General features: G+C 37.5%; 2 protein-coding genes and 2 non-coding genes across 6 annotated transcripts; all 4 read right to left on the bottom strand.

The window, feature by feature from the left end:
- Window positions 1-1,876: 1,876 nt before the first annotated feature.
- ppp1r1c (protein phosphatase 1, regulatory (inhibitor) subunit 1C) lies at window positions 1,877-15,806 on the bottom strand. 3 transcript variants are annotated; one of them, XM_067481018.1, is made up of 5 exons: window positions 15,647-15,806; window positions 14,095-14,152; window positions 12,077-12,114; window positions 10,164-10,218; window positions 1,877-3,563 (listed from the first exon to the last, which is right to left on the bottom strand). In XM_067481018.1, the coding sequence occupies exons 1-5, from the start codon at window positions 15,725-15,727 to the stop codon at window positions 3,502-3,504; spliced, it is 294 nt and encodes a 97-aa protein (XP_067337119.1). In that variant the 5' UTR covers window positions 15,728-15,806; the 3' UTR covers window positions 1,877-3,501. The 3 variants fall into 3 exon arrangements, with proteins under 3 accessions (XP_067337119.1, XP_067337140.1, XP_067337129.1); XM_067481039.1 differs by lacking the exon at window positions 1,877-3,563 and adding an exon at window positions 3,652-4,555; XM_067481028.1 differs by lacking the exon at window positions 1,877-3,563 and adding an exon at window positions 5,270-5,617.
- A 415-nt stretch (window positions 15,807-16,221) lies between these two features.
- On the bottom strand, window positions 16,222-21,286 carry LOC137101898 (uncharacterized). The gene is made up of 3 exons (XM_067480875.1): window positions 21,219-21,286; window positions 20,167-20,240; window positions 16,222-19,746 (listed from the first exon to the last, which is right to left on the bottom strand). Exons 1-3 carry the CDS (start codon window positions 21,220-21,222, stop codon window positions 18,862-18,864), a joined length of 963 nt encoding a protein of 320 aa, XP_067336976.1. The 5' UTR covers window positions 21,223-21,286; the 3' UTR covers window positions 16,222-18,861.
- Window positions 21,287-21,945: 659 nt separating this feature from the next.
- On the bottom strand, window positions 21,946-22,054 carry LOC137103488 (U6 spliceosomal RNA). The gene has a single exon (XR_010911521.1). It is a non-coding gene; the product is annotated as a U6 spliceosomal RNA (small nuclear RNA).
- Window positions 22,055-22,419: 365 nt separating this feature from the next.
- LOC137103256 (U6 spliceosomal RNA) lies at window positions 22,420-22,526 on the bottom strand. The gene has a single exon (XR_010911436.1). It is a non-coding gene; the product is annotated as a U6 spliceosomal RNA (small nuclear RNA).
- Window positions 22,527-23,744: the final 1,218 nt, after the last annotated feature.

Genomic DNA, 23,744 nt, shown 5'->3' on the forward strand with positions numbered 1-23,744 from the left:
TAAGGCAGTAGCTGTACAGGGCAAGTGTCCTATCCTGCTTTCAAAGATCCTCAGTGGAGCTGCAATTATTAGTACCAGTTATTGTTAGTCATCTCTCGTAAATAAGTTGGGCTACATTAGGTGCTACTCTTCTTTTCCATTTGTGTAAAGTAAAAATGAAAAAGCAATTACAAAATATAATTTATATGATCTTTTCCATAATAATTCCTTAATTTCCTTGGGGAAATGTTTTGCTTGTTTTCTGCATCAAATATTTACACTCTACTGGAGCAGCTGGGTGGGAAGGGGGTCAGACGGTACCTTGTTCAACGGCACAACTAGACTCTGTGGTTAGACAAACATGTTATTCCTTTACTATAATGGGAACAACTGAAGTGAACTTAACAAATTCATCCACAGAGACAACAATTACATCTTTATCAGTGTCAGACCGGTGGGAGTTTACAAAAAAAACTGCAATAACAAAAAAAATATAAACACCTTAGTTATGTTTTCACTGGATCTGAACACACCAGTTCAAAGGTCATTCTACAGCGTTTTCACATGAGCAGTTATATTTTCTTGGCTGTTGTCTGGGTTCTTTTAGGACAAGCATAACTTTTTTTTTTTTTTGCCCCCCCCCAATTTTTTTTTTTTTTGCCCCCCACTCTTCAATCAAGGAATGGCAAGGGCTACTTATTGAGACACTGACACGCACAGAAAACATGATCTGTTTATGCCAGCCCTCTAATATATTACTAACACCCAGGCTCTGTCGAAAGGCTCATACTGCATACTACTCAGCGCTGTACTTTTATAGTTAAAATTCAGACACAGTTGCAAAGTGGAATCCCATTTATAGCAGGTAGCAAGAATACACTAAGGGTTAGTAAATGAAGTGTCTACATATAGATTACATGTCTTTCTACTGTGTATCTAGTCAGTGGTATGCATTATAAGCATGTTAGGACGGATTCATGGACACATTCTGCCATTTAATGTAGAATGGTTGCTGTTTTTCTTTACTATCTTCTTTTTTGTGTGTGTCTTTGATTCCACCATGTAATTTACATGGTATTAATAAAACAAACTTTTAGTGCTCTATCAGACCTAAGCTGTAAATCTGTGATGGTAGTTCCTGCAGATGCCAACAGCTAAGATGAGATGAGAGGAAACCTGGTAAGTGCTGAATCTTTCTTTGAGCAGACAATTACACCAGTAATGTTTTAGGAATAATTCATACCATTGCTGAAAATTAATGCATATCGGCAGATTTAAAATTTAAAATTGTAGTTCCCTGGTGCTACAAGTATTTTTTTTTTCCTACCTGCTGTATGGATTAATGTGAGAGGCCTATGTTTTTGTATGAGGTTATAGGCTGAATTTGTCTATGACAGCAGATTGTATTGCAGCAGGTGGTTTAGTCATCACCATTAGACCTGTACCCATTGCCAGCTGACCGACCTAAGATCATCAATGCCCAATAAATATGTGAGGTCGGTTTCAGAATAAGACAATTTATTTAAATTGGTTCAAGCTTACATCAGTGTTTTGCTGCTGTGTTATTATTGTTGTTATACACAGCTGGGGAACTGTACAGAAATGTTCTCAGTGATATTTTAACGCAAAATTTGAAGTATGCTGCATAAAACCTGACCTTGATTCATTTTCAATCAACCATTTTTTGTGGCAGCATTAAATTACTATTTATCTAATATTTAGGCTATTTATTTATTTATTTTGTTTGTTTGTTTTTTATTTTTGTTTCGATTCATTGTAGTCATGATGACAGAGGCTTTTAAATTCCAGGCTGGTTTTTTCCTTGAAAGGCCACCTGGGGGCAACCCAAGCAAACTAGGAGAACATGAAGAAGGGTCAATACTACATTACAGTAATGTGTGGTCTATATTCTAAGGTTTATTGTGTACAGAATCAATGCTGACAATTTAATACTGATAACAATCACAGGTACACATATAGAAACGATTAATAAAACGTTAAAACCAAGAATCTCTATATCAGTTGTTCCATCATTGCGTTGATAATAATACATAAAATATTTTCCTACCAAATCGAGTTTATTAAAAACTAATCAAGACATATGCTGGTCAATTGAACTGACAATTTTACTTTGCATAGTTACAGAAAAGCCTGTTCAATCAAAGACATGGGGAAGAAAAAAAACAAAAATATAAAGATCGTCATGGAAAATGTACGGTTTTCGACAATAACAGATGTTGTAAAAACACAGATGTAACATTAAATAGTATTCCATTTGAATGCAGTCATTATTAATGTTACACTCTGCTGGTCTTGCTGTCTTGGGTGTGTTGTTTATTGTATTTCTATTTTTGTTTTTTATTTTATTACATTGGCTTTAATGTATGTTGTGTCAACCAGCCACAGCTACCTAAAAACGTGGAAAAAGAAAATAAAGCAGCCATTTCTTATAACGTAAGTAAGTGTACAGCTGAGATAATTACTATTTAATCTATAGCCAGAAAAAATATATAAAATAAAATATTTTTGTAACTTTAAAGAAATTCGAAGACAGAAATGCCAAACATTCTTTGGTTCTAGCTACTCTGAGAGAATTAGCTGTTTTTCTGACATACAACAATGCAAACTGAATAATTGGCTCGATAAAACAAGATATTTAAAGATGTCCCGTTTAACTCTGGGCAGTTGTAATGGGCATTTTTTCCAATATTTTTGCTATTTATAAACTAAACAATCAATTGCTAGTAATGGCATTTTAAAACTTTACTCAACCATTATATGTAGTCCCAACATTGATTGAGCTTTGTTTTGCAGTTTCTGTTAGCTGTTTGTTTTTGTTAAGTTTTTAGTAAACTGATAGTATAAGATTACAATATAGTGACAAAGTGGAAATATTTACTCTAAATTAACAAAAATGTTTGTTCCCGCTTAATAGCTAGTGCGCCTAACTAGCTACAGTTACTTGTTAACCCTTGCTAACCATTGTGACTAAACTTGTAGTAGCAGCTAGCAGCTATTGAACTTACGCAAGTGACTTCAAAAAAAATTTTTAAAGAAATGTTTTTTTTTCAGTCGTAAATTATGAAATTGCAAAAGTTACATCAGCACTTGTTGGTTCACAGCATTACTGTAGAACAAGATGCCATTAGTTTTCTGCCAAATGTAGTTATTATGTCGACTATGTGGCTGCTTTTATTAGTTTACTGGTTCAAAAAGAAAAAAAGAGCTATGTAGCAACTGAAACAGGGCAAACAAAAGACAATATTAATTTTGTGTGAATATGATATTCAGAAATTAAACAATTGTAGAGTAGGTGATAGTTTGTATGAAGTCATGTTAAGTTCTTCATTAAGAGTGAAGCTTTAACATGTTTTTTTTTACTTTCTCTGATTGAAATATTAACTACCCAGACATCAAGTTTTTTGCTTTTGCTGGCTATGTCTTGTTATGTAGGTGCTACAGTTAACATGGACACCAGAGTCCAGAGGTTTGTCTAGTTTGTTCTGAGACTTCTCTCCTGGATTAGTTGCCCTGAGGGTTGGTTTCCTCCTCGTCCTCCTCAGGTACAGAATTTTCCAGTTTACCTAAATAAACACAAGACTCAATTTTAATATTAACAAATGAATTAATAAAAAAAATGTTCCATCTGTGTTACACCTAAAGTTACGCAGCTCATTTGGCCTTAAAGTTCACTGCCTAAATAACCTACAGACATAGAAGAAAAGAATAATCAAGCCAAATGTGGTTTGTAATTACGATTTTTATAAATGCTATTATGACCAGTATAGACGTAACAAATTAAACATACCAATGACAGGCAGATAAATAGCTACATTTACCCAAGGTACTGTAATTATGTAGGATTTTGAGATGCTGCTGTGTAATACTTACTTCACTGTACATTTGTTTTAGAAACAAATATTGCACTCTATACTCTTCTACACTTCTTTAATAACTTACTTTTCATAATTAGGTTAATAATACAAACTTCAATATAATCATAACATATAACTGTTTGTGTTCACAAGCTATCCAAACTATAGAAAGTCCTTCAATTTATAACTGATTTCAAAACACAGCAGTAAAAAGTACTCTGAATTAGCTCCGCCTTCACCAGCTGCCTCATATATACAATGCAGTAATATACATGAACAGAAAATAACCGCTTTTGCAGATCCTTCACTTATAACAGATTATATCCAATAGTATGTTTACTCTACTTTTACATTACTTTTACTTTTGCCACAGTACAAGATCAGCTTTTACCACTGCATACAGTACTCTGTATTACTCTTTAATGACAAGTCAGAAATGATTAACTAATAAAGCATTTATTCTGTTACATGTTTGGAGATAAAGCAAAAGATTCTCCATTTCACAAGCTATGGTGGTGGATATTTGGTTCTTTCTTTAGCTTGTTTCTTCTAGCATCACATTCCACCTGTAGACATTTTGCCTAGGAATGCCACGTAATGCACATGTTGCTGAGCCACCCACTCATTGACAAACACACCGAGAAATTTCAACTGTTAGTGTACTGACAGAACGTTGGTCTCCGAACAGTAGGGTCACACAGCTGTGAAGAAAGCAAGCATGTAATACAATTTATTGCCGCATAAGTGGTGCACACGAACAAAATTTGCTGTTCCAATGCTCTGCTCTCTTTCCACTCTCAGTAATGTGCAAGAAAAAGAGTTGGTACAACACAGTCAACAAAAGTAATTTACTTTTATTATGGAAGACCATTAATAGTGGAAATAGTCTTTTACATAAAAATGTAAAAGAGACTGTAAATTTAACAAAAACCCTATACTATAAAACCTTGTGGGTTTTTTTTTAGTCTAGACTAAAATCAAGGGCCATTTCTGTTTAGTTCAAGAGTTGTCAATTTGTACAAAGCCAAAATGGGTTACAAAGTAATGTCAGAGAGTTTAGATATTTATGATTCCACGATGAGTGTAAGTTTCTATAAATTATAGGATCTGTTTCTGATGGATGTTCAGTTAAGACAACTAAGCATAACAAGACCCCAACATAGAGTTACAGCAAAGTCCTGAGGGGATCGCTGCAGCCAGCTAACATCTCAGATCATGAGCCTACCATATGCAAATGAAAATAAATTCCCAAGTTATACAAAGATAGTGCACATAGTTCTCGAAGTAAATCTGCGACAGAATGAATTCAGACTAAGAAAATCCAACTTCTGCAGTGTTCCAAAACTAAGACCAAAGAAACTGTACTGTTGAAAAAGCTAAATCATTAAAGGATTAAAAAATGCTCAGACATTCAGTAAATGATTCAATATAATCTTTATTCACAGCCATTTCTACACAGGCAGAAACTCAGTAACATCACCCAGAGTAGTTTAAATTTTGACTGATTTAGTATATTCAACTAAAATTTTTGTGTGCATGTGCCTGTATAAGTGTGTGAAACAAAAAGAGACATGTCGCCAAATCAAATTCCACAGTATTTTTGTGCGGCATGAAAAAAAAGCAGTGTGTTAATGGGATCGGTCGAACAGCAGCAAGAAAAAAGAGGGAAAAGTTGGTTATAGAGAGATGAAATGGAAGCAGATGTGGCTATCGGGAGACGGAGTCGGGACTGGGGGATTCCTTTTTGTGGTCACATGACAAATCTGAGAAAGAAAGGGAGAAAGAGGTAAGGTGGAAGATGATAGAAAATTAAAGGTCATGCAAAGCAACAGGAGAAAAGACAAAAGAAAGAGATATAGAAGAGTTAGTGCTGTTACTAATTGTTTTACAGAACATAGAAACTTTAAACACTGAATTGTTAGCAACATACAGACGTTCTGTGTTCATGCTTCTATGTTTATTTTTTTAGAAGCTGTAAAACCTGTAATCCATTCACTCACAAACATTATTCTGTTACTAGTTATTTGTTAAGAATGTCCTTTTTATAATTAAAAATGTTATGTTTCTCTTTTTGAGTCTTAATGTATGACAAAATCAAAATGTGATATTAATTTCAAATGTGTGTATGGTTTGTTTTTTTTTTCTAAAAATGCATTTACCCCCTGAACTGTTGCTCTCTGCCACTCCTCTCTCCTGATTGGCTAACTGCAGGCTTGACTCATTCCCATTGGCTTCCTCTGGCCCATTGTGATTGGCTGATCTGTCTCACAGAGGCCGGCCCCCAGTAGGTGCTGCTCCACCCCCAGCTGAAACGCTGGGGAGAGAAGATCACCCCTAGTGGAGAGACTATTCAACTACAGACATGTCCCTTAATGAGTAACTAAACTCCTTAACCACTTTTTTTTTTAAGCTACAAACCACTGTGTATAGATATTACTGTTGTTAATTGATTCAGGTCCAAATCTTGACATTTTAGTGCAACAATGGTAAATCTACATTTTGTGTTACTATATTTTTATATCTATATATATTATAAATATGCACCTCACAGGTAGAAGGTTGCAGGTTCACACCCCGACTGACCATGTCTGGCTGCCAAAAAGAATCCTAACTGGCCACAACGAGCTGTTTTCTAGAACACTGCCCACATTCCTGAGGGGAACTTTCTCTACCCCAAAAGAGCCCTGTGTGCCATAGGTGCCCTGTGATTTGATTTCACTTCAAATTTTTCACTGACCTTCCTCATACATCTGCACCTCCACCAACCTCTCTGCCCCAAGCCCACTTTTTGGCATTTTTTTAAAATGATGCAGTAAGTGGAGTTGGCTCAGACCAAGGGGTTAAGCTGCTCTTTAACAATTTGGTTTCCACCAAAAAATTTCTGGCGCATTTTTTAAATTGTGCATGAGAAAAACAAATGGAAATTTGAAAAAATCTTCTAATATCACAAAATGCTGTTGGTCAAGGGGGGAAATTTGACATATAAATGAAAGCCATATGAGGAATTAAGCAAATTAATCATTAAGAAAAACAGTAAAAATAGTAAAAACGGTAAAAAAGAGATTGAAACTAGTGACAGATCTGTGTGGAGTAATGAGCACAACTTTCCTAAATGGAAAATACAAAATTGCCACATAATGTTTTCTACTTTGTTTCTAGTTGGAAGTTTGATGGCTACACTTTTAACCCTGCCATTAGGTTGCTACATGTTGTGCAACTCTCGCTGACCCAAAAAGCACTTTCCCATAGACAATAATTAGAAAAGGAGCAGCTATAAACCACTCCATCACAAACCCAGCAATTTGACTCTTTACTATCAAACTTGAAGTCAATCCAGTGTAGTTTTGGAAAGGAGGATGATTTTATCATGTTCTTGTGTGAGTCAAGAGGCCTTTCTGCAGAAGGATGCACCTGGATATGCTCTATCAACCAAAAAACACAGATACACATCTTTTTCATGACTCAAATCTGGAAACAGGATTTATTTATTTTTTTCAAATATTCCTTTATCCCATTTTCAATACATCCATGTTGAGCATTAGTTTAATGGCAACTGGTTAGCTTGTTTGCATGTTGAGTTGGCACAGTTTTTACGCCGGATGCCTTTCCTGACGCAACCCTCCCAAATTTCTACCTGGCTTTGAAGAGCACTGTACAACTGGGGATGGGAAAAGGCTGTCGGGGGAGTTCAGTGTTTAGCTTGGTCTGCAATATGTATGGGCTGATAAGAACTAATAACTGGTTATTGAATATTTCAGAACTGAACCACTTTCCCCCAAAATAAAAATTAGTATGTAATATATGATGCATCACAGAATTTTAAAAATTAAGAAGAAAATTCTGCATGAACGGACATTGAAATCCAGCTGCATATTAGCAGCGCAGTGCAGTCGGCTTGTGGATGTTTATTGGTGTGTAAACACAAAAGTGCCACAGCTCTATTAACAATGTAGGTTTAAGAAGTAGGTTGTTACTATAAGCCCAGCAACTCTCTCTTTCTAAAACACTTTCATATTTAGTTTGCTTTGTAAAAGTCAAAAGCCTGTGTCATAAGTCAGCAAAGTTAATATTTACTCCAACACTACCAAAAACTTTTAAATAAAATTAAATACCTTTTACCCCCCAAAATTAACATCATTTAACCTTTAACATGAAAACCAAATCTGTAAAATACTGTAAATTTAGTAAAAAGGTCTGCTTAGTGTTTGAGGCTATTACCTAACTAGACTACAGACACACACACGCACACACTAATGCTCAGACATGATCAATAAAAGAAAACCTTTTACTGACTACTTCCTGAAACCAACCAACGACTGTGCTGCAGTCACTGATAAAGAGCTCTACATGCACATTATTTTCCCCTTGGCCTTTTTTTGGATGGGGGGGCTGATTTTGAAAAATGATTGTCAGTCCTGTACACATTTAATCTCAAACAGTGGAAAATATGATCGCCTGGTGAAGCCAGCCTACAACTACTACAGAAAATGTGTTCAGTAGCTGCCATGGTTCTTTTGGCTCAGCTCTGTAAGAGTTTTATAAATTATTTAGCACAAGGGATGATAACAGAATGGCAACAATAAGTCTTTTACCGATAAAAGCCATCAGACAGGCTCCTTGCTTGTACTGTTGCTCAACGCTTAGCAGTGTTTTTCAAATAAAGAAGCTATTTGCTTCTCAGAAGACCACAAGTTATGATTAATTAAAATCAAGTGGAGCTGCAGAGCTGTTGTTGCATGATTTGACTGTGACAATTGTTTTTGTACTTGAAGATACAAGTATACATTATGTACTATTGTGTTTCTATGTCTGTTTTTGCTGCCCTTTAGGTACTGCATACTGACGTAAATAACAGTGTGTTACTTTGCCTCAGCTTTAGTCACTAGTTAATTGACTGCAGATTCATATTCTTAACACAAACAATATTCAACTAATACACCATAATGTATTTTAATGGACTAACCAAATGGGAGAGGTAATAGGTGCACATTTACTGGATGAAACCTTAAAATTGTTTGGACATGAATACAATGATTATCTAATATTAGTACATCGTAAGGTTGCAATCAGAAAATATTATTATCAATACATCCAACAGTTAAGAATGGATTTTATTAATTGAATAACTAATCTTTTAATAAGTAGTTGCCAGTTAATTTCACCTCAGTCTATTGATTGATTTAATCATTGCAGCTGTATGGACAGCTTTTTGCCTGGGGGAATAATTAAACCACTGTGTTTAATGAGAGCATCAATACAGGCGTCCTGATGAAAGTTATTAAACCATGAGAGGAGTAAGATATCAAGGTTGGTTAGGCTTGTCCTGTTATTTGTTGCCTAGTTCTTAAAATTAAAGTAGAAATTTCTTAGACAATTTTTTTGGCAGAAATTTCTGTGGTTACTGTTAACTGATTCTATAGGTATGCAAGTACACAACACTACATTGTGGAATCATTAAAAATGCACTTTTTTTATAGAGGTGGAGCTCCATAGTTTAAGAAACCATCCAGAGTAAAGCTACCACTTCCCCCATGACCCTGCTGACTAATAAGAAAGAGAACAACTGAGGCCAAATCCAACATTTGGGAAAAAAGAAAGTGGTAGGGAAACCAGAAATATCACCAGTTGACACAAAGAACAAACAGTGCAGCAAAAGCAAAACTAACTGAACTTCCATACTGGACTTGTATAGAGGCCACAAAACAGGAGGGGTTATGTGTGTACACAGCTGCAGGGAAACAAGCATAACACTACAGACGTTACAGTACATATCAGCAGGAAATCTCACTGAAGATACACCTAAGTTCAGTGGTGGTGGAAAGAAGTGGTTCTTCTCTGCAAACAGCATTTGTTTATTCAGATAGCTCCCTCATGAAAGCCTTTACTCTAACTTTAGAAAATATTTATTAGCTGAGCAGCTTATTAAATACCATTTTCCAACAGCATTCTGATTGTTTGTCGGGACATGGTTTAATTGGCTTTGACTGCACCTACTTTTGCTAAGGAAAAAATGGGTGTGTTGCTAATAATCAACAGTAAAGAAGTCTTTATTGTGAAAGACGAGCACGGACTTTCGCAGTGAACCAGTTTTGGACCTAGTGTCATGTTTTTCTATGTACGCAAATCATCTCATCTCTTTATTTTCACATTTTTAGAAGCATTTTGACGATGACTAACTGTAGCAGAAATGTGTTTGTTATAACAACAGTTTAAAGAGATTCAGACAGTGAATCCTCCTTAAAATCCTGTTCCTAAAGGGAACTAATGATGCACATTTGAAAAGCAGGCTGAAAACTGTCCTGTGTTTACCTTTCATGGTGGGTGGGGCATAGGTGCTCTGCTTTCTCTGAGAGGAGTCTGAAGTCTGCAGAACAGAAGAAACATTTAAAATATATTAGGACTTAACACAGTTGCACAATATGTACAACTTATAATAGAAGTTCTGTTGCTTATAATTACTACTTCATATGTGCAAAGGCCAAAAGGAGATGAGATCCACCATGTAGCCTTTCTTAATCACATTACAGTGAAACACTGAGTCCTCTTCTGACAAGCCATTATTTATCTAGCAATAGCCTTTTTTCCCCCTAAGACCGGGTTTCCAGTCCTGGGTGGAAAATTTAATAGAAAATGTCCTGAAACACTAGGAACCCTCAGTTCATATGTTGAGACCTTTGTTCCTGCATATTAATAATTAAACAAGGTGGTGTTTGAAAAACCCAAAGGGTTGTTTGGAAACATTTACACTCATTATGGATATATTTTCAAAATCAATAGAGCCTCTATAAACCACATGGATGAAAAAATATTCCATCTGCTGAAAAATAAATAAGATACTCCATCTTTTTTCCCAAAGGTGTGACTCTGCTGTGTTTTCCAGGTAACCCATGGGCAGCCAGATTTGTTTTGACACGAAACAGAGGCTACACAGGAACTAACTAAAAGTTTTCTGTGGACAGAATATTTTGTCATCCAGATGTTTATGTTTGGGGGAATCAAGGAATCCCTGAAGAAAAACTGTAAGTGCTTTGTATTTTTCTTTTTAAACATTTCTACAGAAGCAATTATTTATATCTGTGAACTGGATGCATCATACTGATGAGGCTATAATTTCAGGGTGTGAAAACTAGAACGACCCACAAATTTGTGGACTTCAAATGCATCCTGAAGCACCTAAGGTTGATGAAAACAACACGTGCCTGCTAAAATGAAGTTGGGATAACGTTCACCGCAGTAATGTCTCCAGACAACTGAGAAATGTAAGAAAATTATCTTTTACTGCAGACATTATTAAATATTGGCTGGTAATGACTTTTACATTTAAAAACTTTTCTAATTCAATGCTACTTCACCTGCCAGATGAATGGTTCACAACCAACTAACACAACTAAAAAAAAGAGTTGAAGCTGACATTACTTGTTTGGTTATGTTTACAAATGTGTTTTCCATGTAAATGTTTCAGAAGGAGCTAATTGGACACCTTTTCCAAATTCTAATTGAGGTGTAGTCCAAAAACATTATTTATGCATTCTGAATCCTGAATTCATGAACATGAAGACTGACTGTTATCTGCATGTCACCCATGAGTTGTTTTTCTAATGATGCTGCCCCAAAATCGATGTATTGTCTTCTCATGCTAATTTGTAGTTTTTACTATACTACATAGTATATTTGACAGCTTGAGTATTTTTACAAATTAATAGACAAAATATGCTAGAATATTTGTTGTTATAAATTATTATTATTATTATTATTATTATTATTGTTGTTGTTATTATTATTATTATTATTATTATTATTATTATTATTATTATTATTATTATGTATAGCCATATGTAGAGTTAAAAGAGTTAATTAGCTGCTATTTCATGTGCAAAAAAACAACTATTTGTCTATATCAGTTATTAATTATTTATCAGTTAACTTTATAGTTCATGCAGTAAAGAGATCAAAACTGCATCAGACTAGGTTGTGATTCTACCATCTTGTCTTTAGTTTTGAACGTCATGTATAAATCTTGAGAAGTGACTATAAATTAAAGTTAGAGAGACTATTACCATTAAAATCTATAATTTAAATTGAATATTGTAATGCACTTTTGTGTTCAAATCCAGGAATGTGTTTAAAGTGACACTAATGATGAGTGTTTACCTGCTGCCACGTTTTCTCCACTACTTCCTGTATCTGTGTGTGTGTGTGTGTTTAAAACCATTTATACAAACCTGTGACTCTCCGCTGGCAGTGTGCTGATCTCCAACATCTGCAGGAGGAGATGAGACAGCAGTAATCACTTTTTTTTTAAAATCTATAAACCAATTAATTAAAGCTCACTTTTCAATCAGTCAATTTCTGCCTGACAGTATCTGTGTGTCTGTTATTGAGTCAGTCTGCTCATTCAGTCCACATTATTCAGGTTGAGTCCGGGTCCTAATAGTTTTGTTTCCTCTGTGGCCTGAAGCTGTGCTTTAATCATGTTGGAAATAGTCCGTTTTTAGATAAAGTCACATGAACAGAATGATGCATGTGTGTTTGCAATTTTAAATTAAGTTTGCCTGTGCAGGACTTCCTGCTATTGGTCACAGTAATTAGCATTGAACAATAACATTTTTAATGCCTGCAGTTGATTAAACTGTCTTAAAGAAGCTGGTGACTCAGTAGTTGGTTGGCTTGCTGAGATTTTTATTTCTATCAGTCCTCTTAGCTCACTTTGTTGCTACTGTTGTTTTAGATGATAAAGGTAATGCTGTGTATTTTTTGTATTGTCAGCAAATAACTTTAGTCTGTCACTTTATACATTTTTATAATTTCTCTGCAGCTCTCTGTCCCAATCCTGGCCCTGGCTTGTGCCACTCATGTATTATAAGCATCTAAGTCACGGTGATAACTCTCCATTTAGCGGCACAGAAAGCACAGTGATTTCTTGTAGAAAAGAAAATTGAGAAGAAATTGTCCTAACTGAGAACATGAACCAAATCCTATTTGTCAAAGACTTGAAAGGATTTCTTTTTTCTGGAGATATGATCATACTGGAAATACCTTTACAATGTGGGTGTTTAATGACTTACAAACAGTTGTCTCATACTGACTTTTGGGTTGCCTTGAGAGTTAGCTCTGTGACTTGATTGTTGGTAATACATGAGAGGCACAAGATGAGGTTACCCCGAGGTACTTAATACTAAACATGCATCTTAAAATTATTTGTACAAATATTTCACAAAAGCATACCTTCAGTTTTAACCTTCCTAAAAAAGTAGTTTTGGCAATGGCCAATGGGTAAGATTTGTTGACTATAAAAAAAAATGCATAAAATGAGAAGTTTAAATAAAATAAAATCAGCTAAACGTAGCCACAAATTCCAGCCTCTTTTCCAGCTCAGTGTTTAGAAACTCAGCCATGAAATTTAAATCATCAAAAGTGCTCTGGAAAAATATTTTTGACTCTGGGAAAATAATCAGAATTAGAAGGACCAAACACAATTCCCAGTGGTTGGCAAAAAAAGGCAGTTACAATCACATACCACCAACTGTGCTTTAAAGTGGGTAATCAGCATTTAATGACTTAACCCCAGCAGTTATTTAGCAAAACACTGAAAATAAATCAACAGCTCTCCACTTTATGTCATCGTGATCTTTTTCATTTCAAGGCTAACATTGAACAGTCACTTCTTGTTTTTACAGCTGCCAGCTGGCTGCAGAGACAATTTGAACCTTGAGCAAAGAAACAGCAGATTACACCTTTTATGATTACAGGCTAACAGAGAACTTGAATATTATGAATGTTGGGAAAGAAATCTGAATACATTTGTGTTACAATTTGTTCACAGTTATGTTCCCAGTCTTCCTGCTGTGTTTGATACAAACATCCTTGTTCTTTGGTTTCTTTGAGAAACACACAAACTGGTTGGTTGGAAACACCTCAGGCGCCTGCAGAGCTCTACACAAACATACTGGAACCAGACTCACTGAGCTGAGCTCGCAGAAAGGAATCAGGCTGATTATTCAATCAGTCAGTTCCTGTGCAGAAGGATTTATAAGATCTTATAGCCAATGTTCACACACACACACTGTAAGCTTCCATCAGTCCAGTCTGCATGGTGAGATCACTTTCCAAATGCTGCAGCACAAATCTAATAAAGGTTCCATTATAGCTGCTGCTTTTCAACTCACTCCATCTCCCTCCCTCTTTCTCTTTCTCTTTCTCTCCTCCCTCTTGTTCTTTCTCTGTTTCTGTGCAGTTTTACCTGTGCCAGGTTGTCTGTAGATCTGCAGAGTTGCAGGAGTCGGTCTTCTGCGACGGATCTGAAGTAAACACACACACACACACACACACACACACACACACACACACACACACAGTATTTTTATTCCTTCTCCTTGAAATATTCTTTTGCCCTCTGGTCCAGCACTTACATTAGGAAAGACCCTTTTTATTGCCCCAGTAGTTAGGCTGTAACATAAAAAACACTCAATAGGCTTTTAAAACACAAAACTCAACTTACTGTCAATATAAAAGTCAATTAAAAATCCCAACTGGTACTAAATGTCCTAATTTTTACATTGTAAATATCCCATACACGTATGCTTCTGTTAAGACTTAACTTTTACACTTATAGCACTCAAGTCATGGTTTTACAAGAATACTTTCCCTCACATTGTTGCAAATTACAAAAAAAAACACTAGCTACCCTAACAAGTCTCTAATATTATTTTGTTCTACTTCCTTCCTTTAAAACTACTTTTTAAATTTACCTAAATAAACTTTTAAAAAAAATTTAACCTGACTTATAGTGATTTCCAGACTTATTTACTGAACTAGTCATAGTTACAGCATTTATTACTGGAACCAATGGAAGGATTAGATTTAACAAAACTTAATCAGTAGGACTCTTCTGTTTCATGGTTGTCAGATAAAAAGAATAAAACTGTCATATTCCAGTAATGTAAATTTTATCCTGTCTTGTATCAGCTTCCTTACAAATGAAGAACTTTCAGTTTCCATAAATGCTTCATAATGTCAGCAAAGTAAACACCAACATTAAATTGTTAAAGAGCATAGTTTTAACTCCATGGTTTAGTGTTAAAGGGAGAAAAACTAGCTTCTGTTTCTTTTTGCTTTAGGCATCAACCCCAAACAACTACAGGAAATTACATCATGCTTTACAACTTATGGTAATTTCTACCTTTGTTTCAGTTAGTTTGTGAAATCCCATGTTTCCCAGAATGCCTTTCAACGCCCACTTAATAGAGAGTGGGTCTGAACTCTTTGCAGTTGGTTGCAGATTGTTTGTGAGAGGAGTATATTTCATTTTTAAATGATGTCACTTCTGCATAATTACATTTACATCATCAGCTACTTGTAAAGCAAACCAGAAAAAAAGCATGAATAAAAACATGCCATTACAGCAGTTTGAAATTCAACATTGTTTTTTATTTTGTGTGTCTGTACAGTTTTATAGTTTTACAGTTGAGTGACTTTTCACTTTTTTCTCAATAGTACCTGCTCATAAACACCACTTTAAACTCTATGCCAATTAACAATAAAGCAAATAATCTTGCACTCAAAGGATCACATGCACATAGGCTCAAACATGACAGGCCCATTAAATACACATGCCAGATACACAAACAGCAGTTTTCAGAAGTCCCTACATATGCAGGCATGCTGAACTGCACCCACACAGAAAATTCCAGACAAGAATCACAGGATCATAGATAGAAGTCTTACTCAGTCCCCCCTTTCACATACATAACCCCCACAGTCTTCTCACTCTGTAGCACAGAGAAAACACTTACATGTTCAGCGGCCTGTGGGTCCAGCTGTCCCTGCAGTGGAGGCACAGCAAACTGGATCTTCTTTGGACTGCTGGGCTCCATTATTACTGACTGAGATAGAAAGAAAGACAGAGAGAGAGAGTGTGTGAGAGTGTGTATGTGTGTGTGTGTGTGTGTGTGTTTGTGTGTGTGTGTGTGTGTGTTAAGGAGGGAGGGTGTAGAGAGGGAGGGAGTGGTCTACCCTTGGCCAGCAGGGTCCATTATCACTAATTGAGAGAGAGAGAAAATAGTAGCTTAGTCATTGCAGCATTTTATAAAACATACACTGATGCAACAGTATCATAGAAGTGTACTTGTGGCATGGTACCATGTACTTAAAAGACAAATATATACAGTTATATTTATTTTGAGACAATCTCCACCTTCTGCTTGCAGCTGCATTTGGCCCAGGATCAATGTTATGTGAGGACTGTTATAAAAGAAGCTGCAATATTTTAGGTGCATGCCAATATTCACTGTGGTTTGTATGGGTATTATTGTGTCTCCATAATATATGTCTACACACAATGTAAAACAATTTAAAAAATGCCTTTTTTTCAAAATTCAACTTCAGCAAATTCATTTACAGTTATTTCAACTTGTATTATGTCTCAGCAACCCTAAAGTTGATCTCTGCAAGTCATATCAATCCCATAAAGAAAACAGTATTAGAAAAGTAATTTTACTTTATTTATACAGTATACATTTTTCCTGTAGGTAAGTCTGAAGTGAAGCACTAGATTTATTTATTGCCATTGAAGTATAATTTATGTATAAAGAAAATACTTTGTTTATGTAAAACCATAATTCATGAAATACCAATTACAACAATTGACTTTGTACTTCTACTCCACTACAATAATTAAAATAATACTAAACTAACTAAATTAGACAGCCACAGTGGCATGCAAGAAATACTTAAGTGAAGTACAAGTACTTCGAATGTGTACTCAAGTAAAGTACAGTGTTGGAAGAATCACTCAGATCTTAAGTAGAAGTAGAAAAAACACATTCTGGGAATTCTCTTACAAGTAAAAGTCATGTGCTCATAATATTACTTTAGTCAAAATACAGAAGTATTATGAACAAAATATACTTAAAGTATCAAAGTACTCATTATGCAGAATGTCAATTTTTCACAATAATTTATTGCAGTGTATCATTTTCAATGTTTCAGCTGGTAAAGGTGAACCCAGTTTGGATTACCTTTATAATACCCCTCTTGAACTTTCTATTCCTCTTTGTCAGGTCCATTAGCATTTTCTACCCAGATGTCAGAAAGCCACATCTTTAGAGAGAGAGAGAGTGTGTGTGTGTGTGTGTGTGTGTGTGTGTGTGTGTGTGTGTGTGTGTGTGTGTGTGTGTGTGTGTGTGTGTGTGTGTGTGTGTGTGTGTGTGTGTGTGTGTGTGTGTGTGTGTGTGTGTGTGTGTGTTCATAGTGGAAATGCTTTGTGCCAGCGAAGACATCTGGAGAGACTTAGTGGCAACTGTAGGTGGAACAAACTACGCACACATCATACAAAGAGCCTCTTGTTGTTCCTATGTAGCTGGAAACTATTCATCTTTGCTCTATGAAGGTGAGAGAGAAAAGACTGCTCTGTTGCCTGTGGATAGCAAACACCTGTGTTTTCCACTTGTGCTACAGCTGCATTATGAAATATATTCTCTTTTATTAGTTATCAAATTATTCCCTGAAATGCGACACAGTCATTGGCACTGCTGACTTCAGGGAGAAAGGTGGTCGATGTTGCTCTATTTCTGTATTATCTGTATTTGTTTCAGATAGGTGAGACAATGGATCATGTTTACTGGTTACATGTTGCAGAATACACTGGATGTTTCTGGTTTGAGTACTGATACATCTTGAAACAGGAGATGTACATATGAAGCTGCACAGGAATTTGTTAAGAGGACCCAAGTTGACACATCAAATTAAAACTAACTCATTAATAATAACACTGTCTCCTAATTCCATATCAGCCTGCCTTAGGCTGATATGGAATTATGATTGTAAAAGTATGCCTTGTCTTTGGTGGGGCACTCCTAATTTATCTGTGTACAGAAAGAAAAAAAGCTCAGTCAAAGTAATGATCTAACACTTATTTAGACTCAGTAGCCTGCTGTACCAGCCACATGTCCAACACACGAATCAAAAGCTGGGCGCTTTGCAATTAGGTAAAAGCCTTATTACAAGTTGGACCAGACATGCTGCTGCAGTTAATATTTGTGTAGGCTGTATATTGCCTAAAAAGAATCCCTGAGACAGGTCACAGTCCACACCTGTTTATCAGAAAGCACTGCTGGGCTCTTACTCATTTGAATAAAATTGGCTCACATATCTTTTTGCTTTGTTCTCATGTCGTGTGTTTTCCCCCACATTTGCACATTAGTGTCCTCCTACCCCTCTCCGCCCCAAATGCTTCACGTAGGCATGTACAAAGATTTTGTAGGCCCTTTTGGTCCTTTCAGCTTGACAGATGAGTTTTTTTTTTTTTTTTTTTTCGTCCTTTCGGCTTATCCCGTGAGTTCAGGGTCGCCACAGCGGATCATTGTCCGCTTGTTGATTTGGCACAGTTTTTACACTGGATGCCCTTCCTGATGCAACCCTCCCCAATTTTTACCTAGCTTAGACGGGCACTGCACAACTGGTGAGGGGAATGGGCTGTTAGGGGTTCAGCCCATTCCCCTCCCCAGCCGAACCCCTAAAATTGTTTCATTGCAGTATCACCAATGGCAGACTGGCAGCGATGCTGTCTCATTCAGCTCTTATAGTACAACTGTGGCTGGCAGCCTTTGTCTGAGACTCATCTCATTACAGAATCCCCCCCATGATAAATACAGTTAGTCTAAAACATACAAAAACTACCCTTTTATATTAACAGAATGCAATCCATTACCTCCAGTGTTAGAAAATAAATAAAGAGCCACTCTTGCTGTTGATATTTTTCAGGAATCATTTTACTGCTCCGGTGACCCAAAAACACAGTAGATCAAGCAACCCTAACTTTCTTTTTCTGCCATCTAAATGGGCACACCATCAGTCTTCAAGTTACAGTATTTTAGTAGCAACTTTTTAATCACTCTAATGTCAGTTTAGAAAGTCAAATATAACTTTGATAAGGAAAGACAATGGAATTTGCTTAATAGTACAAAGGGTCGGTGCACATTTAAACAACACTGTGGGGCTGTTTTGGCCGTTACCATCTGACTTGGTGTCCACTGCTGTAATGACTCAAGTATGTGTAAGGAAACTGCATTTGGTAACAGCACCAACATGGCTGTGGAAAGAGTGTATGCACATGTGTCTGTAATGCATTTGGGGCCTGAAGGAGTGTGTGGGGTGTCAGGGGGTCCAGAGCAGGAAATGTGTGTAGTGGGGGTGGTAATATTTTTCCCGGAGCTGTCAGGGGAATATAATGTTGAGGTAGTTCATGTTGAAAGTGGTGTTGCTCTAATCTTGGTTGTGACCTCTGTTGCCAGGGAAATCCTATTTGCTGATTTTGAAATGCTTGAGGAGTGTTGAGAATTCTTTCTTCTCCTCTTCCATTATGTAGATCTGTGTTTACATCCTCTTTCTCAAACACATGTTGGCGAATGGTAAAGGAGGTGTCATTGTCATGCTTCTTGTGCAACACCTGGAGGTGGAGAGTGGAGACGATCCTCGGAGAACGGGGCAGGAGGGAAAGAGGGGTGAGGTGGGGCGTAAGGGACAAAGGTAGAGACAAAGACTTGACAAATGGAGTTCTTCGACTCATCCCCTGTAAACTGCTTTCATCTTCAAGACTCTTTGATGCATCTCCCTTCTCCTCTCTTCCATCTCCTTCTACTCCACATTCAGGTTCACCATATACAGGTGAAGGCCTCTCTGTTTCAAGCTTTTCAGATGCTGCTGCTACATTGTGCTCCAAACAGCTGCTAGTGGAGCTATTCTCTGATTCTGACTCACAGTCCGTTTCCAATTCAGAGTCTTCGGATGAAGAACTGGACTCTCTGTTTCCCCCTCGCAAGTGCATACTGCTGGCATTGTGGTTGTAGCAGGCAGCACAGCGAAACAGACCGAGGAATTCCTGGCCTGACCTGGACTGGAAACAGCAAAAGATTAGTACAGACACATTGCAGATCAGTTATTTTGTTATTTAGATATGTAAACAGTCCTCTCCCCAGTTTATGGCCGTTTATAGTGGCTTTGTATAGCACACTTTAAACATTTTTTTTATCTGATTTTAATAATTGTGAAGCTGAAGAAGTTTGAGACCCCTGGGTTGGGAAGAAGTTCTTTGGTCAGGGAGGTAATTAAGATCTCAACAGTGACTTTAACAGATTCATCTGAAAAGGTAGAAGAATCAGCCATAAGGACAATCATGTCAGCAAGGTTAATTTTTATTTATGTTTTCATTATAGATTTTTTCCGGCGTTTAGTTGTTTGTTTGGTTGTCTTTTTTTCCTATAGACCATGTGGACATTGGGAAAATACACAAACCGTGTAAAGAAAGAACACTTACCTTACCTTGTTTGGGTCTGTGATCATACTGCTTAGGGGGGGCTCCATTGTACAACTTAAGCCCTCTAGAGTGGTCTAGACAGAATAACAAGGAATAGAGGCAAAAGACAAGTGAAGTTACCAAGTGAAGTAAGAATTTCAAACAACGATATCTAAAATTAATAAATACGTTGAAATGTCCAGCTTTTCCCTCAGTTGGCTTTGATACAAATACAAACATGATTAAACCTACTCAATAAAATGAGAAAAAACACAAAAGCCTAAATGCGAACAACATTACTAACATTCCAACCTAACTCATGATTATTATGTGTATGACAAAAATATTCTACCGAACAAAACTGAAAGAACTGGCTTCAGGTACTATGCAGCTCACAGCTGGAACAAGCTGCAGAAAACGTTGAAACTGAACTCGTGCATTTCAGTCAAGCATTTTAAAAGACTGTATTAAATATTCCCAATAACACTAGTGAATTCTGTAAATGTACTTAGTGTAAATGTATAACCGTTACAATAAATACAGTGTATTGTGACTGGGAAATGTTTAGTCTTCATATTTAAAGTTTTTATGTTCTAATCTTTTTACAAGTCTCTTTAGAAAAAGATATCACAGTCTTAATGAGACAACCTGTAAATATAGCATTAATAAGATGCACTTTTATATTATGATTAATACGTCTGAACTCATTCGGGTTATCTTTGATTTACACTTACATGTGTATTCCCACAATGAAGTATTTACAAATTATGTTAAATGCAAATTTTAGATCTTCATTTCCATACTGTAGTGAAGTATGGGCACACTTAAATTAAACCTATTCACGCTGAAGGAGTACCAAGTGCAGAAATGAAAAATTGGTTGAAGAGCTTAAATAAGTCTTTTAAACAATAATTTAAAAACTTGCCATAAGAATCCACATTATGCCACCTCTTAAATCTTTATAATGTTGGATTTTTAGTAATAGTCTCTTGAACTTATGCTTGTATGATTTAGCAATTTACATCTGAACTGACATAGAAAATTTACTAATTTCATTAGAGAAGAGTACTTACCCATACATCCACTTTATCCTCTTCAGGTTCAGGATCCAGCACAACTGTCACTGTCAAAGACACACAAAAAAGAAACAAATCCACAGACAGAAACAAACACACCCTCTGCAAACACGCAGCAGGATCATCAACCAGGCCCGTCCTCAAACTCCCACCAACTAAAAAAGGCTGTCAGTACTTGTATCAATGTTTGATTTATGTATTAATGTTTACTGTCTGGTTGTGTGTGTAGTGTTAATTAGCATCTAAAGCACCTTGAAAGTCAACACCAGTTAACCCTGCTGTGCCCCGGCTTGATGCAATTGTCACAATTAAGAAACATTCACAAAATCCTGTTTCTGTAGAGCAGCTGCATTCCCTACTTTCTCTGCCAGCATGTCGGCTAACAGTACGAATCGTGAAGGGGCCGGAGATGACTCTGTACCCACTAATCCGCGCAGTGCCGACATTCTCAATCTCTCAGACGACTTGCTGATGACAGCAAGTCACCAAAGTCAACATTCTATGCTTGTCAGAAGAAATCTTTCAACATTTCTGAAGAACTCAACAAGGTCTTTGAAAGTGCCACAGAATTCTGGGGAGTTGCAGGGGAAGTGTATAAAATATCTTTGAAAGTCGAAAACACCTTTTAAAAGGGCTCTGACAGGATGGGCGCAAAGTCAACACGGGTTAACTAGACACTTGCTCGCCTGAATTGCGGTCAAGTTCAGGACACTGTGGCCATACCGAAATGTGGAAACGCTTCACGAATTTGCGTGTCATCCTTGCGCAGGGGCCATGCCAATCTTCTCTGTATATCGTATCCAATTTGTCATATGTGCTGCCTGAGCAAGCACAGCAGCTCTGAGGTGACCAGCGCATTTTACAGCTCCTTCGGGTGAAAAGGCCCTTTGGTCATGGTGTAAACAAAAGAGGCTTCATCTCATTCTAATCTGGGTGGTCCACATGGTTCCACATTCCACCAAGGCTGGTGACAGCAAGTCACCAAAGTCACCAAAGTCACCAATCAATGCTTGTAGGAAGAAATCTTTTATCTTTGAAAGACGTTCCCAATCTCTCAGAGGACTTCCTGGAATTCTCCAATAACTCTTTCACCATTTCCCAACATTTTTGAAGACAGGATGGGCACATAGTCAACACGGGTTAACCAGACACCTACCTGCCTGAATTGCAGTCAAGTTCAGGACACTGTGGCCATACCAAAATGTGGAAACGCTTCACGAACTTGCGTGTCATCCTTGCGCAGGGGCCATGCTAATCTTCTCTGTATCGTATCCAATTTGTCATATGTGCTGCCTGAGCAAGCACAGCATCTCTGAGGTGACGAGCGCGTTTTAAACCTCCCTCGGGTGAAACGGCCCTTTGGTCATGGTGCAGACAAAAGAGGCGGCATCTCATTCTAATCTGTGCGGTGCCCACTGTGCACGTCCACCGCTACCGAGTCTCCTGCTAGCGAATGTGCGGTCCCTGGAAAACAAACTGGACGAGCTACGAGCCAAGATTACAACCCAACGGGAAATCAGAGAGTGCTGCGCACTGATTTTCACCGAGACCTGCCTCTCAGACAAAGTCCCAGAGGACGCCATTCAGCTACAGACTCACTCTGTTCACCGAGGCGATCGAACGGCCCCGTCCGGTAAGGCTAAAGGGGGAGGTGTGTGTGTGTGTCTGTCAACAACTCATGGTGTGGAGATATACAGAAGGTGGATGAACACTGTTCGCCAGATGTGGAGTTTCTACTAATGAAGTGCCGTCCTTTTTATCTACAGAGGGAATTTACTGCTGTGTTTTTGGCCGCTGTTTACATCCCCCCGCGAGCTAACTCCACGGCAGCACTCAGCAAACTCCATGACGTCATCAGCGCGTTAGAAACGGCTCATCCTGACGCTGTTTTTATTGTTGCTGGCGACTTCAACCAGTGTAGTTTACGGACTGTATTCACCAAATACCACCAGCATGTGGACATTCCCACCCGTGATAACAACACTCTGGACCATGTTTACAGCAACATACGTGGTGCATACAGGGCTGCACCCCGCCCCCACTTCAGACACTCAGACCACATCTCTTTGTTCCTGTACCCTGCTTACAGACAAAGACTGAAACAAACTCACCCTGTCACCAAACAGGTTAAACTCTGGACCCCAGAGACTGAGACCACCCTGCAGGACTGTTTTGCTCTGACAGACTGGGATGTATTTAAAGCTGCAACCACTCTGGAGGACTCTTCCATCAGCGTACAGGATTATGCTGAGTATGTGACTGGGTACATCAGCACTTGTGTTGATAACATCGTGCCCACCATACTAATCAGGAAGTTTCCAAACCAGAAGCCCTGGATAAACAGTCAGGTACGTCAAATGCTGCGTACTCGCTCTCTTGCATTTAGATCAGGCAATGAGACCGAGTACAAAGCTGCGAAGTACGGACTGAGGAAAGCCATCACAGCGGCCAAGAGGCAGTACAGAGAGAAGCTGGACAGCTTCTGCTCTACTACTGACTCAGGGGGGATGTGGCAAGGCCTGC

Source organism: Channa argus, chromosome 1 (genome assembly GCF_033026475.1).
Source record: "Channa argus isolate prfri chromosome 1, Channa argus male v1.0, whole genome shotgun sequence".
Taxonomy (NCBI): domain Eukaryota; kingdom Metazoa; phylum Chordata; class Actinopteri; order Anabantiformes; family Channidae; genus Channa; species Channa argus.

What these genes read in the sequence shown, in the direction of transcription:
- ppp1r1c (XM_067481018.1), bottom strand. Translation starts at nt 15,727, where the DNA reads ATGGAGCCCAGCAGTCCAAAGAAGATCCAGTTTGCTGTGCCTCCACTG. An exon ending in CTGCCAGCGGAGAGTCACAG is followed by an intron (nt 10,219 to 12,076) that starts GTTTGTATAAAT and finishes TCTGTTCTGCAG; the next exon opens with ACTTCAGACTCCTCTCAGAG. An exon ending in TGCCCCACCCACCATGAAAG is followed by an intron (nt 3,564 to 10,163) that starts GTAAACACAGGA and finishes GTGTTTATTTAG; the next exon opens with GTAAACTGGAAAATTCTGTA.
- LOC137101898 (XM_067480875.1), bottom strand. An exon ending in ACAGACCCAAACAAGGTAAG is followed by an intron (nt 19,747 to 20,166) that starts GTAAGTGTTCTT and finishes TGCTGTTTCCAG; the next exon opens with TCCAGGTCAGGCCAGGAATT.